Source organism: Sorex araneus, chromosome 9, assembly GCF_027595985.1.
Source record: "Sorex araneus isolate mSorAra2 chromosome 9, mSorAra2.pri, whole genome shotgun sequence".
Lineage (NCBI taxonomy): Eukaryota > Metazoa > Chordata > Mammalia > Eulipotyphla > Soricidae > Sorex > Sorex araneus.
The window spans coordinates 31,213,808-31,233,531 of NC_073310.1; the positions used below are offsets into that span (position 1 = coordinate 31,213,808).

The 19,724-nt window shown below is 38.0% G+C and overlaps 1 protein-coding gene and 1 long non-coding RNA gene across 2 annotated transcripts; one reads left to right on the top strand and one right to left on the bottom strand.

Moving 5' to 3' along the window:
• Nucleotides 1-1,224: 1,224 nt before the first annotated feature.
• MAP10 (microtubule associated protein 10) lies at nucleotides 1,225-4,215 on the bottom strand. The gene has a single exon (XM_004620319.2). It carries the CDS (start codon nucleotides 4,191-4,193, stop codon nucleotides 1,515-1,517), a length of 2,679 nt encoding a protein of 892 aa, XP_004620376.2. The 5' UTR covers nucleotides 4,194-4,215; the 3' UTR covers nucleotides 1,225-1,514.
• Nucleotides 4,216-4,331: 116 nt separating this feature from the next.
• LOC129407096 (uncharacterized) lies at nucleotides 4,332-13,539 on the top strand. Its single transcript, XR_008631422.1, has 4 exons — nucleotides 4,332-4,607; nucleotides 6,793-7,193; nucleotides 8,025-8,200; nucleotides 12,389-13,539. It is a non-coding gene; the product is annotated as an uncharacterized LOC129407096 (long non-coding RNA).
• The last annotated feature ends 6,185 nt before the right edge of the window (nucleotides 13,540-19,724 follow it).

Sequence of the window (19,724 nt, forward strand, 5' to 3'; positions counted from 1 at the left end):
CTGCAATTAGGAAGCAACCGCTGATAAGCAACTGCAACTAAAGTATGACCCCTAGTTAAAACTGCAACTGAAAGTGCACAAGTTGCAACCAAATATGTAATCCCCGGTGAAGACCACAACCAAGTGTATATGAGCCCCAGTTAATATAACAGCATCACAAGAGTAAGGGGAAGTTGGGAGGGGGATTTTTTTACTGAAAAAAAAAAAAGAACAGAAAATTAAAATGAAATAGTTTGATGATAGGATATGAAGTATTGCAAACTTGAAAACAGGTATATTCACTAGACTAGAGCTAGAAATACATCAAAATTCTAGAAATATGTATTCATGGAAAAACTCAAGGAAAAGCGTCTTGAGCTCTGTTATATTTAAGATGTAAATAAATACATCTAAGTGTTTATTATATCTTAGACATACTAATAGACTTACCATTTTCCTATTTTCATCATAAATGACTACTGAATGAACAACACAGTTGGATTTGAAGAAAGTATTTCTGATGATTGATACTGATATTCATATTTTTGGTCTCTTCAAAGTAATAAAATATTGCTAGCAATTTGCATACTAAATCGATGTCTTTTGAATAACTATAGGATCTGATGTTATTTTGATTCCAAGAGGAGATGCTTCGTAATTATAAAATTTAAGATTGTAATTACTGGTCTTTAAAAGCATTTCATATTTCCAATATTATAATAATATTGTACTTCTATGAAATTATTTCAAGAATTTAAAACATTCACAATGTCCTAACTGTTGCTGTTTTAATAAAAAATATTCTATAGCTCCTATTGCTTAGGAATTTATTCTGCTTGGCACTTGACATGCTCTACAATTTTGGATTTTCCCTGCCTAAAAAATACCTTTATACCACTGTGTGACATTAATCTAGCATTCAAGGAACTTATTTTCATAGTCTCCTATGAACATCATACCCATTCCCATTTTATAATTTTCCTTGAAATACATCTTTATTGATCTCACTATGATCTAAATTCTATTATCATTTGAAAACTGCCTACCGAATTAGTAATTTTTAATAAAAATTTGTCATTCAAAAATTAGATATATATAAAATTAAAAAGTATACTTGAGTAAATAAGATCTAACACCAACCAATGCAAGAAATTATAATGATCAGAGTTTCATAAGAACTTTCACACATTAAAAATAACTATTGAGAAACCTATATTTGCTAAACGATTCAGTCCCATTAAAATTTGAAGTTATCTTTATTTTCAAAATTATATATGTATCCATTCTAAAATGATTGATATCTTAAGATTTTCAATATAGATAAAACACTTCATATTCTTATTAGACACATTAAATCCCTAAATTATGCAATTTAGTAATATCTATTATAAAATTTAATAGTAGCACTGATTAAACATCATAGGAGTAACAAAGTTTGTGCTTGCTAAAGATTCAATTTATGCACTAAAACAGTAGTTTTAACATCATTTTATTATTTATATAAAAAATTAAGTGTTTCTTAAAAGCACATATTCTTACATTGTATATCCTGGAAGTTTATTTATTACTAATTCACAAATATCTTTGCATTGCTTTGAAATATTTAGTGAACCAACTTCATCGCTCTCTTCTTCAAGGTGATCTGATGTGCTGCTGAAATCCAGGATACTAAATTTCAGTTCTGACAAATCAGGTGGTATATAAGAACTCACCTGAGATGTCTGAGGTGACTGACTTCTTTCTAAAGATTTGCAACCATTTATTGTTTTAAATTTAACAGAGATATCTTGATTGCTCTTTATACATTTATAATTATGCATATTGTTTTGATCTTCCTGGTTTTCTTTTTCCTCAGTCCAAAGTGATGAAGATAAATCACTGCTAGATGCTTCCTTCAAATTCGTATCTGGAGTTTTTGCAATATAACAACTTTTTTTTGAGTGTACTGGTGATCCAGCTGAAAAAGGTGGACTAATAATAGAACTCTTTTCACTGCTATTTTCCCTTCTGGACAATCTTGTTACACTAGATTTGTTTTTATATTGACTATGTTTGGGACCTTCTGTCCTTGAACTGCTGTCATGAACTGATAAAATTCTGCTAGTATCCTCAGCTGTATAGAAATCTTCAGAATAGCAAGGGCTAGTAAAATCATCTGAATATTTTAATGAGATGTTTTCAGAGGAACTGTTTTTACTTACTTCATTTTCAGTCATATCAGCATAAAAATGTTCATTATCCATGGGTTCAGTCTCCCCATCATTTATTTGTCTATCTGCTACCATTCTGTCTACTGCAACCAGTCGGACACCACAAGGACTTCCAGCTTTCACTTCCATTTTTCTTTTGGAAATATTTGTATGTGGGACAACAGAGTTTGCAGAACTCACAATTTCTTTCAATGAAATATCACTGGTTCTATTTTTACCACATTCAACTGTCTTTTCTGTTGCATGATTCAGTTTATTTTCTTTATTTGAGCTGGGGTCATCAAAAGCCCTACTAACCTGCTTTGAGGTACCACTATACTTAGCAAAAGATGCATCTGATTCTAAATCTTTATCTCTAGAAAACTGATGTGGCTTTTGGTGTTGTTTTGCGATGTTGAATGCTTTGAAAGAAGGTATTCTGAGTTTTGCACCTAACATCTGTGCTTGCATTTTTCTATACTGTTCTCTTTTTTCATGCACTTCCAGCATAGCAGGATTTGTCTGCTTTAAACGAAGTTTAAGTGTATTTGTTATGCCATAAAATAGCTTCCCCCTTGGAACTCTTTTTGGGATTATAACATTTTTCTCTCCAAAATATTTACCATCCTTTAGGTTTTCAACTTGATTCTTTTTATGTTGAAGATTCATTGCCTTTTCATTACCCCCCACAGAAAGCTTATCCTTCCTAGATTTAACAGAAAATTCTGATAACCTCTTATGCTCAGAACTATATAGCCAGGCCAACTGAGGATGTACATGAAGAGAATTTTCCATGGGTTGGTTAAACAACGAGGACAATTCAACCAACAAAGCATTTAACAATGGCAACTGATTTATCATACCAATTCTATTTTGTTCAGTTTGTGGCTGATCTGCAGTTTGATTAGCTGCTCCTATATCCTGATTTTTTTGAGGATTAAGAAGCACTGGAGGACTCTTGGGTGCTGGGAAATTTGTATGTTTTACACAATTAACACATGTTGAGAAATTTGCAAGTTTTTCTCCCGGAAAAGCACCATTCACTTCCTCAGATAAATTCGTTTGAGGCTTAATGGTGATTTTCCCCGGTACATGAAAAGCTTTTTCTTGGGTGAAATTAGTGTAATAGAGGGGAGGAGGGCAAATTATATTGGTCTCCATGTCCAGTTCTGTGACTTCTTGATCTAGAGTGCTACCACTCCTGACACCTGCACAAACTCCGTTGGTTTTGCTATTGTCCACGGAACCAGTGCTCTCAGAGTTGGCCTGACTGTGGAAAACTACTTCCTTAGAGTTCTTCGGTGCCTCTGGAAGGTTTAAATCTACCAGAGGCCTAGCAACAGTAACTTCGGGCGGCTCTGAGGCCGGCTGATGCTTTTCCTGCTGGGTTTGGGAACTGACCTTTATGGCCTTCTGCAATTCTACACCTTCTACTTCACCTCCTTTGCAAGTGACAGGCCTCTCAAGCTGGCCCAGCAGGCTGCTTCCCAAAGCCGTCAGGCGGTAGCCCAGGGCGATGTCCCCTATGTGCTCCCCTACTTGGTTATGCAGCGGGAAGCTTCCTCTATCACCCTGGGAGCTGGAGCCCGCAGAGGACGCCGCCAGAACCCTGTGCACAGCGGCGGCCAGCGAGATACAGCTGGCGCCCAGGAGCTGCGGGGCGGGAGTCGGGAGCCCGGGAGGCAGTTGCAAAAGTAAGGCGTAAAGTGGGGTCCGAAGCAGCGAGCGGTGCAAGGTGGCGGGGTGCAGGCGGAAGAGGCAGGACTTGCCGCGACCGAAGCTGAGCAGCCCGGGTCTCGGTTCCGGAGCGGGGGTCGCCGGACCTCCGGGAGGGTAAACCAGCAGCGTGGGGAAGTCCAGCAGGCGGAAGGCCACGGCGGGGCGCAGGCGGCGCAGCGATGACGTGCCCGCCTCGTCTCCCTGTTCCTGGGAGGACGCTGGCGGCTGTAACTTCCCGGCCTCAAGATGCACCCAGTCCACGAGCAGCTCGAGGGAAAAAAGCTGCTCGGCTATGGAGGCCGCCATCGCTGTTGCTCCGAGAGATGCTGCCGCGGTCTCGGCCAACGGGGAGCCTAAACCTTTAGTTCTCGCGAGAGATAGAAAGAAGAGCCCATCAGAGCCCGCCCTCTCGCGAGATTAGGGGGGGCGGGGTCCTCCCAGGCCTCAGCTGTACAGCCGGGACAGCTCTGGACTTGTTCTAGGCACTGTATCTTGCTTTCCAGATTTGTCACGTTGTTTGCAATAGTCCGCTAACAGGAGGGGAAAGTGCGGGGAGTTGTGGAAAGGGGAGGGGAGCTCTTTCTGCTTTGTCTCAGAATTTAAGGAGACACCCTCCGAACTTGAGTAACCTGGCAGCTAGGCTGAAGCTGAGTCTCATGCTTGAAGAACCGTAAATTTTATAGCAACGAATTGGACCCGATTCTGTTTACGTTGTTTGCAGTAAGTACGTGAATCCATGTTTAGAAATGTAGTAGTAAGAATACAAAGGATAGTTTCTGCTGTTAAAATAGAGCAATCTGCAGGGAGAGTGTTACAGTGCCCTGAGGGATAATTATGACCTGAATATGATGTAGGTGAAAAGAAAAAAAACCAAACACGTAACAGCAAGAATTAAAATTTAGTGAATAGGAGAAAGAAGTTAAGGGTAAAGATATTCTTGAAGCATTTTTTCTTTTCTTCCCCTCCACCTCTTTTGTTATTGTTGTTGCTGATTTTTGTTTGGGGGCCATACCCATGGTCTCCAGGACTCCCTCCTGTCTCTTTGCTCAGGGATCTCTCCTGGAAGTGTTCAGGGATCCATTTATGATCTTAAAGATAAAACTTAAGTGGGCTGCATGAAAGACAAGCATCCTACCCACTGAGTTGGCTCACTGATCCCTTGGGTAAAAATATTCTGCTAGGAAAAGTTTTAAGAAAAAAAGGAGGCACAGACTAGATTTATTTTTAAGGTACTTTGGGTTTTGAGGATATGTAGGCTATGAGGTGCTTGTTAGATCATATATATAAACATATTCAACTTAGAGAGTTATATCTTAGAGTTAAATTATATTAGACTGAAGCTCACAAGAACACAGCGAAGCTTCAAAATATTCAGAATTTAAGGGACTAGGTACAAAATGAAGATGTGAGGTAGGTTTCATTTCATAATATAAAGAGGATATTGGTCTTGAGAATCTTACTCTGATTATAGAGAATACATATATCACAGTACATGCTTAAGTGATGTATGGCATAGAATTTTGAGTGAAAACATTCACAAGTGATATAAATGTGGTATTGTATTCCTGTGTGACAGACAAACACAAAGATAAAATTCTTCATATATGGTAGCAAACATAAGTAGAATAATACTTATATGTCTTCAATATCGAGAAAGGGAAACTAGAATTCCTATTTTGCGAGAACATTTTACAGCCATAACATAATAAAATTTCTAGAGAGATAATAATTTTTTGCCTAGATACTTTCCATGAGCTGTATTGCAATGCGTGAATATTTTATGATTGTAAATAGTGCTGAATATAACAAGCTAAACTGTTGCTCTGACTTACAATTTTCCCATATGCATAGAGCACACATAAAGTTTTATAAGACTGTAGTTAAGAACCTGGATTTTGTAGACAAACCATCTGGCTTAAACTGTGGCTCAGTGACTTATTTGTTAATAATTTTAAATAATTTTCTTGAGCAAAAATAGGTATGATAGTAATAAGTATTTAAAAATACTATAAAATTAATATCAGAAAATTCTCAGAATAGTATCTGGCACATAGTAAATGTTCTTAATATATTTTATTTAGCAGATTTTTAGCTTAATTTTTTTCAAAACACATTCTTATAATAAATAACTCTACATATAGAGTTGTTATTTATAAATTTTAATATAATTATTGTAAATAAATAATTATAGAATAAATATTCTATTATTGTAAATATGACCCTTCCTCAGAATGTGTGCAGTATTTCAATGTGGAACTCTATTTCTTTTTAGTCTTTTCATTTCCATCTATTTCTAAACTTTTGGGTAGGGGGAAATTATAGTGTTTCCATTATGCTGTCATTAAACCATGGCCATAATTATGATCAAAACACCATCACTTCCAACACTAGAGATATGAAGTTGCTATTGAACCAAACAAAGGCCATATTCCTGATATCAAGAGCAAACTTTGTCAAGTCAGCTTTTGCTCCAAGAAAAGGCTTTTATTGCTGTCCAGAGTACAGTGGAGTCAGAGCAACATACTTTTGATTAAAGCAGTAGTTTACCTGCCGAAGAAGGTGATTTTATATACTCTATTTCTCATGATAAGTGATAGGACAAACAGGATTATGTTTTTTTTCCTGTGCATTTCCTTCTAAATTGTGACTTGTAACAGATCTTAGACTATTTTGTATATTTTAAAGGTAAAAGGCAAACAGGAAGAACACTAGGGTCAGGATTCTGCTCGTAGTTCCTTCCTACAGAGTAGAATGCAAAAGAGTTATGAATCTAAGTCAGCTTCCTCATGGGACAACTTCACTGTTGAAAATAAGTATAAATAATATAATAAAACTATAAATTGGTACGCAGAGTCTGTATTGCTTTTTTATTTTTTAATTGCTTTTATTTTTTACAATTTTTCAGAACACTATATTAGAAATTCCTTACTTATGAAAAAGAAAGGAGAGTGAAAAGAAAGCAAAAGAATGGGGACTGAAAGCCAGAAAATTCTCTTCTAATGTTTAAAGAGAAAAATACGACTGAAAAATAAATCTCTTCCAGAAAAGAATGGGAGAAAGAATTTATGCGGCATCAGAAATCATTGTAAATATGAATTCACTTGTAAGATAATTATTCATAAGATAAATAGGAGGCTTTTTGTATGAATCTTGTGACTGTTCTTGGCAACTAGAAAATGTGGCATGGAAATAAATGTATGCATTGAAGTTCAATGGTCCTGGAGTAAAATGTCAGCATTTCCATTTCATAATCAGTAACTCTGGAACAAGTTCATCCCAGGATATTTCCTGGATTCTCAAATCATGGTGTGTATGTTAAAATAAAGATTCTTGGATTGGCTAGGGGTCAACAGGGATAGCTAAAGTGGTAGAACACATGGTTAGCATGTGCTGAACACTCAGTTTGATACCTGGCATTACACGCCTAACCCCCTCATACACATACATGTGCATGCATGCACACACAGATACTGAATGGCTGGGTATAGTTCTGGTGTCCTCTAAGCATGCACTTCTCTTTTAGAGTATTTGGACCTGAGCATCACAAGAAGTATCCCCAAACCCATTGAGTACAACCCACTTGTTGTGGTCCTTATAAAAATTATATGAAAGTTCTTGGGCTCTGATTCCAGAAATTTCTGTTCACCACATCTGAAGTAGGGTCAAGAGATATACTTTTAAATTGACATTCTAGATAATCATGATACAGAAAGTCCTGCAACTGTACTGTGCAAATTACAACTCTAATTTCTGGCTCCTACAGAAAAGTATATTACTGATTTGGGAATATGCACCAAGTAGAACATTATTATCAAACCAATTAAGTAGAAGATTTGTATGATCATAATCTGTCTTTCACACTTTACACATGAAATGAGATTAATGCAATAGGTGGCCCTGACAAGTCACATTGTTGTCAACATGGTCCAAGGGCCAAGAGATGATGGCAATAGAGCAGCAACAACAACCCATCCTGGTCTCAGAATAAGATATAGAAAACTCTTGGGGTGGGGGATTATAGATAATTCCATCACTGGACTGAACCCTGTCTGCTAAGACTCCAATGCACAGTACTGGTCCATTGGAGAAGACTGGAAGAAATTTAACCTGTGAATACTTCTATCTTATTCAAATAAGCACTGTGAATTCACAAAGTGTGTGGGTGCTGTGTAACGGGTGCATTTGGTGGTCGAGAGCTGCCTCCTGTTCTCCCCAAGTCTCCCCAGCAGAGAGACGGGACCACAGTCTGATGGCAAAAATGGCCTGTTTAATGCCGAGCTGCTACCATACTTCAGACATCTGAGGGGTTTGAGGTAAGGACATAGGTGTGATTGATTATTTACAGAGATAAAACATTTGGCAAAGGCAATTCTTTTGGGGAGATTCCCAAAGACATCTACATTGCTTTTGTCTTTCCTTCTAGTTGCATATGTTAAACAATTAAATTTATTTCTTATCAATATTTGCAGTTGTTTGGATAAATACAGTAAGAGACAAAGATCCCAAAACTTAGTTCTCTGGGCTCTGAGAGCAAGCAGGGCTTTTACCATAAATTCCAGATTAAATCTCCTCAGGTCTGTTCAGCTTGTCCTTCCCCATGGGGGTCTTGTCTCATAGCAGCTTGCATCAAGACTATGCAATTATGCTTATGCTTCCTAGACTGTCTCATTTCAGTGTGGGGGTAACTTCACCACTCACCCCAGGTCATCCCAGTCCCACCTCGGGACCTCCGTTTTGGGGTGTTAAGAACTACAACAACTGAAACCTGAGTCAAGTAATTATGGCCAATGCCCAGGAGTAGATATATTTCAGAGTCAATCAACTCCCAAATATTAGGAGCATGGCATTAATGGTCTTACTGCGTTTAACCAAAGAACATTGCCCTATAATAAAATATTAAAAGGCTATAGAGAAATAGAAAAGCAGGTACAAATACAGAGCACTTCAAATACAAATGACTACAAATACAAAGTCCAGAATTACCAGAAAGTTTGGCTTATAAGTAATCAAGACTGACTTGGGGAACTGAGACAATGAGAGGTAAAACACAAAAGGTTAAAGATAAACTTTAAGTAAATTAGGGATGCTAGCAAGAGCCCGATAAGCTTCTCTGGAAGGAGGAAAAGGGGCAATTCACTGATGAAGCCTAAAATGCTTAGGGTCAATATCCAACAAGCACTGTTAGGAATTTTGATCTAGACCATCTTGTAAGAACTATTATAAATATCTGCTCCATGGGGCCAGAGAAATAATCCAGTGGGTAGAGTCTTGCACTCTGCCAATCCAGGTTCAATATCTGACACCCCATATAGTTCCCACAACCCCACTGACAGTTATCCCTGCGTACAGAACCAGGAGAAAATCCTGAGCACTACTAGGTGTGGCCAAAGCTTCAAATTAATCAATCAAATCTGCTCCATTTCATTAAATGAGTTTTAATTTTTGTATTCATTAACTATCATATAATTTAAAGTAATATAAAAATAGAACCTATTGTTTTCAAATTAGTGAGATACCTATCTTTTGAAATCTGGGAAATAAGCCAAAGTTTTTAATATTTTCATTATGCAGGCCAGTACTTTAGGAGGTTGTATACTGGATCATAAACTAACTATAAACTAGAGCTGGTAAACACTAAAATATCTCTCTCTACAGTTCTAGCACTGTAGTGCTTCCTATACCTGCTACTCTAGAACCTCAGAAGTCAATTACTCTTTATTTAATCCTCTTTGTAATCCTATGAAATTTCTGGTATGCTAATAATAAAATTAACTACTTTGGAAAAATTAAATTATAGGGCGTTCGCCTTTCACGCGGCCCACCCATGTTCGATTCCTCTGCCCCTCTCAGAGAGCCCTGCAAGCTACCGAGAGTATCACACCCGCACAGCAGAGCCTGGCAAGCTACCCATGGCGTATTGGATATGCCAAAAACAGTAACAATAAGTCTCACAATGAGAGACATTACTGGTACCTGCTCAAACAAATCAGTGAGCAACGGGATGACAGTAACAGTGACAATATAAATTCATGTAGGACATTGAAATTATGAACTGGCATAAAATTCAGTTCTTCCTGACTTAAAATTGAAAGTTGATATCAGCTCCCAATATTTTTCTTAATTTACTTGTATATACCTCAAAGAGGTCTGGAATGATAGCACAGAGGTAGGGCGTTCACCTTTCACGAGGCTGACCTGTGTTCGATTCCTCTGCCCCTCTCGGAGAGCCCGGCAAGCTACTGAGAGTATCGCGCCCGCATGGCCGTGCCTGGCAAGCTACCCGTGGCATATTGGATATGCCAAAAACAGTAACAATAAGTCTCACAATGAGAGACGTTACTGGTGCCCGCTCGAACAAATCGATGAGCAATGGGATGACAGTGACAGTCATATTATTATGACATAATATTCTTTGATACCTCAAAGAATATTAATATAGAGAAAATTTAACATCTGATTCAAAAAAAAATTGTGGGCTGGAGAGATCACCTGAAGATAGGGAGTACATACCTGGCATGCAGAAGGCTATAAGTTTGATTCCCAGCACAATATGAACCACATTACAATATAAGCACCACCAGGTTATCCTGAAGCCCCACTGAAAACAAGAAGCAAGATGCAGAATGTGAAATGTTCTATGAGGAGGTAAAGTCTGTTAAAGCAGAAGGGGAAGGAAGTTGAGTCTGCACCAAACTGAGTCTTCAGAAACATCTCACTGAATGGCAAATATCAACCTTATTTGTATTTTTAATTCTCTAAAATAGCATGCTTGAGACAGCAGTAGCAATTGATTGAAAATTGTCATTATATGATGGAGAAACAACATTGTTAATATCATTAGGTTATTTTAAATGTTCACATATATAAGAGATACTAATTGAAGTGACAGGGTGAAATGATTGTTTAAATGCCACAGGATTGTTTAGAACTTGAGTAGGTAAAGCAAATGTGGCAAAACCTTTATAATTATTAAATCTGTGTGGCAAAATGCACAAACATCAGTTCACTGTGTTATTTCCTCTAGTACTGTGTATGTTAGAACATCTTGATAATTAACAAATGTCTTATTTCTTTAAATGTCTTATAGGACCATTTGTAAAATATTGTATATCTATAATTGAAAAATTTATATATCACAAGATAGTTGTAAGAAGATATTTATAAGCTATTATTTATAAATAGAATGTTTCCTATTTGTAGATGTGAAAAACGGAGCATATTTGGAATTCCTTCTGTCCTTGTCTTATTTCTCAAGGCTAGTCTCTTAAGTTACATAGAACTAAAACAAGAAATGAACACCCTCCTCCCACATTACTTCCTTTTAGTATATATATTATCACTGATTTCTCCTTTTTAAGTATACATCATCTATTTTAGGATGGAGAGTAATTGTGCTATTTTATCATAATATACATCTACATTTCTTTCTTAAAATATGCATGTATAATGTCTGGAATAGAACTTCTAAAGGGAAATTTGGATTTGTAGCTACACTATTATAGATATTTATTTATGTTTATGTATGTGCTGATTATATAATATGTACATTTTATCTGTAATTTATATATATTTATAACTGAAATAATATAAGTACAGTTAAGTACACAGTAGCATGCCCACATTTGAAATAATACTTAATAGCATGAAACAGTTTACTCCTTAGACAAGGACATCTAAGAGCAGATCCTAACCAACTTCCGTATCTTTATTTCTGCATCCTAAGATACATTCTTATACTCTTCATCATTTGCATACTTAGTCTCTTTTTATTTATTTATTTATTTATTTTATTGAATCACCATGTGGAAAGTTACAAAGCTTTCAGGCTTTAGTCTTGGTTATACAATGCTCGAACACCCATCCCTTCACCAGTGCACATATTCCACCACCAAGAACCACAGTAAACCTCCCCCCGACCCTTCCCACCCCCACAGCCCCCCACTGCACCTGTGTAGCTGATAAATTTCACTTTACTTTCTCTTTAATTTTATTACATTCAATTTTTCAACAAAAAACTCACTATTATTGTTTGGAGTTTCCCCCCCACAAAGTCGTACCTGCTGGAAAAGAAGCATTTGATAATTTGTTTTCCATTGCTGAGAATACTTAATGTCTTTTTAAAGTGCAACTCAAATACCTTGCCTTTTCTCAAGTTCTTCTCTTATTGTGAATGATAATTTTTCTATAGCACTGAATATTTTTGTGAGATGTTTTTTACAGTTTTATGTACTTGAGTTATTATTGCTCCTACTTCTTTTAAATTGCTCAGTAATGTTATTTTCTTATTGTGCAAAATTCTATATGAAGGTACATGTTTTATGTATTTGGTGTTATAATCCATGAAGAATGCAATCTTACATATGATTTGCTCGTGTAGAACACAAACTTTGGGAAATATACCAGGTTAAAATCTTACAAAGCAGATAGTTAAAGAGAGCTCTAATTCTTACCAATATTCAGTGTTCTACTTTGTGTGAAATTGTTGTGTTTTTTTTTTGTAGGAAACAAGGACAACCTTATAGATTGCCTGGTGTTCAAAGAAAGAGACCCTCCTGTGTTCAATATGCCTTTGGTTTTGAAGTTATGGTTGACTAAGTCCAAATCCTGGTTGTTAGATTAAAGGAAACAGGATTAAGTGCTCTTCTCTCCAGGTCAATTGTTTGACATGTGAGCTTCTCTGTGGGTTTCCTATTTGTTCAACACCCAATGTGAACATTCTCAAAAGACCGTGTAGTGCCCACCCTATGGCAGGAGGGACAGTCCCCCTGCTGTAGCCACAGCGTGGCTGTCTTAAGTGATACAGGCAATCATGGCTTTGCCTCCTTGTAGATGATTAACCTTAATGTGTGCAACCTCTGAAGAAAACTAATCCACCCTCACTAAATATAGACTCCAGTGTTCACTTAGATTAGATTTTCTTAAATAAACCATCCGTCTCTCTGAAATGTCAGTTCCCTTTTTTGCTTTTCTACTTTACCACCTGCAATACATGGCAATTGGACAGTTCTATACTCACCATAAATAAATAAATTCAAACTATCAGTGCAGTTCCTTACTTCAAATTTCCCAGTTTCCTTTAAAGAATGTACAGTTATTACAGCAACAGTACTTAATAGTAGTACAAGATGGCTACTGTTAAAAAATCAATAAGAATTGGCCAGAATGCGGAGAAACAGGAATCCTAGACTACAGTGGGGATGTAGCTTGAGTTATGCCCTCTTTCTTCCCCACAAGTTCATGTGTTAATATTGTTAGTTTATTACAGAAAAGCAAAATCCAATAGATTTTCTTTTCTTTTATCTATTTTATTCTATTTTCTATTTTCCTTTGTAATAAGAGATATCAACAAAGAAATGGTTATACAAGGACACTGTGAGAGAGTTACAAATCAGGAGAAACCCCTGCCAGGCGAGAGTTCTTACAAGAAACCAATGCTGTCTGTGCCTTAGTCTTCAACATCCAACCTCTGGCACTGTAACAAAATGCATTTACATTTTTAAGATTGCCTGGACAGTGGAATTTTGATATGGCAGCCCTAAGGTGATTAACACAAATGTTTCCTCTAAAAATAATAAAAATTAAAACTATCTTATGATTTAGCAGTTACACAAATGGATACATATAAAACAAAAAATGTAGGATGCTGAGAAGATATTTGGGTACTCATGTTTGTTTCAACACTATTATGACAGACAGAAATATCTCAATTATTTGTCTTCAGATAAATAGCTAAACAAAATGTGGCATATCCATACAAAAGAATACTGAAAAGAATAAAATATCTTGGACATCAACAACACAGATGATTTAAAGATTACAGTCTAAGTGAGATACATCAGTCACAAAAAGTTAAATACTATATGATTCCACTTATATCTAAAACAATAGTGTGGTTGTGCCAAAGGCAAAAGAATGAAGAACAGAAAGTTATTTTACTGGTATAGACTTTCTGCTCTGAGAGATAAACACGTTCTAGAAATTTCACAGCAATGTAAATATACTTCGTATTACTGAACTGGGCATTTAGAAATGCTTATTATGATACATTTTGTCTTTAAAAAATAATAAAGGTTTTTAAAAGTGCAATACAAATTTTGGGAATAAGGGCAGAACAGAAGGAAGAATAATGAGGGACCTTCAAACTTTAGACTCAAGCAATTCTTTTATAGCCAAGTGTGAATCACTGTCACTGTCATCCCGTTGCTCATCGATTTCTTCGAGCGGGCACCAGTAACATCTCTCATTGAGAGACTTATTGTTACTGTTTTTGGCATATCCAATACACATGGGTAGCTTACCAGGCTCTGTCGTGTGGGCTCGATACTCTTTGGTAGCTTGCCAGGCTCTCCGAGAGGGGCGGAGGAATCGAACACGGGTCGGCCGCGTGAAAGGTGAACGCCCAACCGCTGTGCTATCGCTCCAGCCCCCAAGTGTGAATATAGTTACTTATTTGAATAAGAGTTGTTTTAAACATTTCCAATAAACTTCTCATAAGTATCATAACCAGAAATGTTTTAATAACTAATAAACCATGATTTTTCAGAGCTCATTCCAGAAAAATATTCTACAAGAAAAGATACATGAGCCCTTCCTACCCTCTATGAGAGCTCAGCATACAGAATTCACTGATGAAGAATTTCTCTTCAGATTCTTCTATTCACTCTAAAAACTTTATGAAACACTTTATACAAACACACCATCCTCTACCCACCATATCTCCATGAAGCCTCTATTTATTTCTTTATGTCTTTTTCCCAATAATAGATAATTTATTCTATGAAATACTTTAGATTTTATTTTTAAGTTAACTAGCACTTCGGAAATGTGTTTGATTCAGTTTCTTCTTTTTCATAAGTAACAAAATAAACTCCAAAGGTTTTAACAATTGTTTTTTTAAAAGTAGTAAATAAAATAGATGTGCTTACTAGAGTATGTGTTTGAAACATTTCTCCTTTTTCTATACTTATAATTAATTACATTAACTAATACATATTTATCACTGGAGCGAAAGCACTGCGGGTAGGACATTTGCCTTGCACGCAGCCAACCTGGGTTCGATTCCTCTGTCCTTCTCGGAGAGCCTGGCAAGCTACCAAGAGTATCGCCCCCACGGCAGAGCCTGGCAAGCTACCCGTGGTATATTCAATATGCCAAAAACAGTAACAACAAGTCTCACAATGAAGACATTACTGGTGCCCACTCAAACAAATCGATGAGCAATGGGATGACAGTGATGATGACAGTGAGCACATATTTATCTTATCCATGTGCTTGGATGTTTTTGTTTTGACTTTACAGTTTCTAGATATAGATGAGAAATATATGTGAGTGTGAATGCTTCCAGTAACATACATATATATCATTATAAAAGTGTTTGATTTGGGGTTAGAACAATACAGAGGTACAGTGGGTAGGGTGCTTGCCTTGCACAAGGCAGACCTGAGTTTAATCCCGGGAATCCCATATGGTCTCCTCAGCCCCATCAAGAGTAATTCCTGAGCACAGAGCACAGAGCCAGGAGTAACCCCTGATCGTGTTGGGTGTGGCAAAAGAAAATAAGCCTTTGGTTTAAATAATTATTACAATTTGTTGTTCTCATGTTTTTATATTTTTGTATCATTAGCTTGATTCACTTAAAACACTAAGTTAATGGGGCTGGAGCGAAGCAGGTAGGGCATTTGCCTTGCACGCGGCCGACCCGGGTTCAATTCCCAGCATCCCATATGGTCCCCTGAGCACTGTGTATCCTATCCACTAGATACACAGCAGTTCCAGAGCACCGAACACTGGTGATGAGACAGCCACCCGGAGAACCCGAGAATGCACACGCCCGTTGGCGTGCTTAGTTTTTTACAGCTTCACTCAGCATATATTGGTAGAATCAGCTATCCCCAAAACTTTTCTTTAGATAGTAACTATTAATTTTTCATACCAAAGTGGCAAAGATAGTTATTTTGGCACTCACAACAAATTAAAAAATAGTATTTAATATGCTGAAAATACATCTTGGCTATATCCAAGTATATATATAAAATAAACATATTACAAAACTTGGGATTGTAAAAATTTTGTTTGTTTTTGTTTGGGGGCCAACCTGGCAGTGCTCAGAAATATATGTGACTATATGTGATACCAGTGATGGAATCTAAATTGGCCATGGGCAAGGCAAATGCCGTAGTCACTGTACTATCATTCTGACCCTATAAATATTTTTCGATAATTTCACAATGGAGATGTTACTGGTTCCCAACTCGAGCAAATCAATGAACAATGGGATGACGGTGACAGTGATACAGTGATACACTTTTTAGAATTAAATCATCTATTTTTATCAAGTTTCCAACTTAACGGAATCTAGGATTTCTGGTGTATGCATTATGTGGATTCAGTGTAACTACTGAGTTTAACCTCTTCTTAATTTAAGTTGAGATCAGTATCTAATGATTTTTAAAGAATGTTATCATTGCTATTAATTGCACAAATTTTGTTGTTTCTGCCATTCTCTTTCTTTGACTCAGTGTTTCTTTCTTTGGCATCTTTGTATACATATTTTGGGGTAGACTGTAAGTACCCAAATTTCTGGATAAAAATAAGTATATTTTTAGTATTGATGTACACTCCAAAATGATCATTGAAAGGGAAATATAGTGTATGCTGTCACCAACTTTAGATAATATCTAGACTTTTATGTTTTTTTTAACTTTTTATTAAATCACCATGTGGAAAGTTACAAAGTTCTCAGGTTTATATGTCAGTTATACAATATTCAAACACCCATCCCTTCACCAGTGCCCATATTCCACCACCAGAAGCCCCAGTATACCCCCTACCCCCACCCCCACCCCCTACCCCCTACTGTATAACTAATGAATTTCACTTCATTTTTTCTTTACCTTGATTACATTCTATAATTCAACACAAAACTCACTATAGTTGTTGGAGTTTTCAACCAAGAGAGACAGACCTACTACATTTGATAATTAGTTTTTCATTGCTGGAAATGAAGAGATATGTAGCCCCACTGCTACAAGTACATAACTCTCTCTCTCTCTCTCTTTTTTTTTCCTTTTTCCTTTTCCCTTTTTTTTTTCTTTATCCCCCTCATCCCCCTTCCTGCGCCTCATAGTATGGTGTACGCCACGCCACGTCGGCCAACGTGGGGCTTTTGCTTAGTTCACAGTCCAGAGAGGTGGCTGCTACATTAAAAACCTTCAAAATTTCAACAAAAACTTACTGTTATTATTTGGAGTTTCCCCCCCAAGTCAGACCTGTTCAAAAGGAACCATTTCACATTGCTGACAATTATAAATGTTAAGTCGCGTGGATGCAGCAGCGTCCGCGCAGTTTTGGATTTCTGTATAAAGTCTGGGGAAAATTCTGCCAGAAATTACATAGCCCAGCTCACAGTCCCAGTGCATTGCTATAAGAAGTCTCTGAATTCAAAGTCTTTAGGCGCAGAGGGTCCGATTCGCGCTCAGCGGCTCCGGATTTAACTGGGCCGAGGGCGTGCCGGTTACGCCCCCTTCCCATGAGTTCCTGGGAGCCCCAAAAGAAAAAACCGAATACCTCTGGGTTTGGAGTCACAGAAGATGGCGCCTGTCACGTGGGTGCCACCAGGCCGCCGCTTTCCGTGCAGGAAGACAGTGTGGGGAGGAAAAAAATCCACCCCCGGCAGCACAGAGCTGTAGCCCAGTTCGCAGTCCCAGTGCATTGCTATCGGATGCTGCGCTGGATGCCCGAATGTGTTACATCTCTGGAATCAAAGTCTTTAGGCGCAGAGGGTCCTCAGGACCTTTTGTCACAGGATCTGAGCAAGTCCGGGCCATACAAGAAATATCATTTCTCTTGTGTTCCTTGTCTCAGACCCTCTGACTGAACGAATGTTCACTCAACAGATTAGCTGGTGTTGAAGTCTCCAACTGCTATTGTGTTGCTCCCAATGTCCTTCTTAAAATCTTTTTTTTTTAATTTAAATTTTATTGAATCACCATGTGGAGGGTTACAAAGTTCTCAGGATTATGTCAGTTATACAGTACTCAAACACCCTTCCCTTCACCCGTGCCCATATTCCATCACCAACCACCCCATTATACCTCCCGCCCCCTCCCGCCCCCCCAGTCCCCGCCCTTGTAAGTGATAAGTTTCACTTCGTTTACGCTTTATCTTGGTTACAGTCCATGTTTCAACACATAATTCACTATTGTTGCTAGGGTTTCCCCCAAAAAAAGAGAAGACAGTCCCACTGTCAAGGAAGCATTTGATGGCTCTCCATTGCTGAGAATGTAGAGATATTAAGTCCCGCTGTTTGTTACATAACTTTTCTATTCCCCCCCCCCCCCCGTCCCGCGCCACCAAGATCACGCCTGTTTAGTAATCACCACGCTGCCTGGCAAAGGGAAAACAAACCAAAAGAGATGGTTATTTCTCGTCATCAGCCGGCGTGGGGCACTGGCTTAGTTGATAGTCTGGTAGAATGTCTGCAAGCAGTTTCTGGAACCAAAAGTAATACGCTGGTATCGGCCCCGGCTCAAGATTCCACCAGCGTTCCGCTGTTCCAAGTACATAATAATTTATTCCCTTGTATCCGATTCCCACGCCACCAGGTCCGTGTCAGCTTAATGGACATCATACTATGGTTAACGCCACGCCGCGTTTCTTCCTGAGAAAGAAGGATATTTCTTCTCAGCCGGTGTGGGGATATGGCTTAGTTCAGTCTATAGAGATGGCTACCACTTTGGTGGCCTTCAATATTTCAGCAAAAGACTTACTATTCTTGTTAGGATTTCCCACCAAAGTCCGACCCGTTAAAAGGGAACCATTTCATATTGGTGATGATTAAATGACAATAGGTTACGCGGCCATGGCAGCAGCCTCGCGGCTTTGAATTTCTGTATAAAGTCCAGGGAAAGTACAGCCAGAAATTACACGTCGCTACAAACTTTAAACCTATTATGGTCCCCCCAAAGTCCAACCCATTACAAAGGAACCATTTCATATTGCTGATGATTAGATGACATTAGGCTGCCGCTGCCGCGCGGTTTTGGGTTTCTATATAAAGTCCAGGGAAAATTCTGCCTAAAATTCTATTGCTACAATCTTTTACCCTTTAACAAAAAACTTAGTACTATTGTTTGGAGTTTCCCCCCACGTTAAGCCCTGCCAAAAAGGAACATTTACATGTTGCTGACAATCAAGAGATTGATTTTGGATTTCTATATGAAGTCCAAGGAAAATTTTTTTGGTAATTGCATCACTCGCTGGCAGCGCCTGGGCCAGAAGCCCCCAGCACACAGTTTGGAGGCATTTTGGGGGCGCCGCTCGTGTCCAAAGTGGTTCAGTTGCCTCCGGGGTCGATCTCGCGCGGGGCCGCAAAGGAGCGTCCCCACATGGCTCTGTACTTAAATCTAGACTTTTATGTTTTGTTTGTTGGTTTTGTGGCTAAAAACCGGTATCTTTTAAGGTGGAGATTTGTTTACATTACTTAAGAGTGTGTTACATAGTTCACACCTCATACCATAACTATCACCATCCTGATAACTGATGCAATTTATATGTTATAACAAGTTACAATAAATATAACATCTTATAATATATTAACTAAATCAATTACTCTGTGACCCTTTTATTTCTGTGAGTTGCTTTATTTCCTGTTCACTTATGACAGAATTATTTTGGGGAGAGGGGTCACACCTGGCAGTGCACAGAGGTTACTCCTGTCTCTGTGTTTAGGAATCACTCCTGATGGGGCTCAGGGAACAATATGGGGTACTGGGATTGAACCTGAGTTGGTTATATGCAAGACAATCACCTGAGCCACTGTACCACCTCTGGCACCAG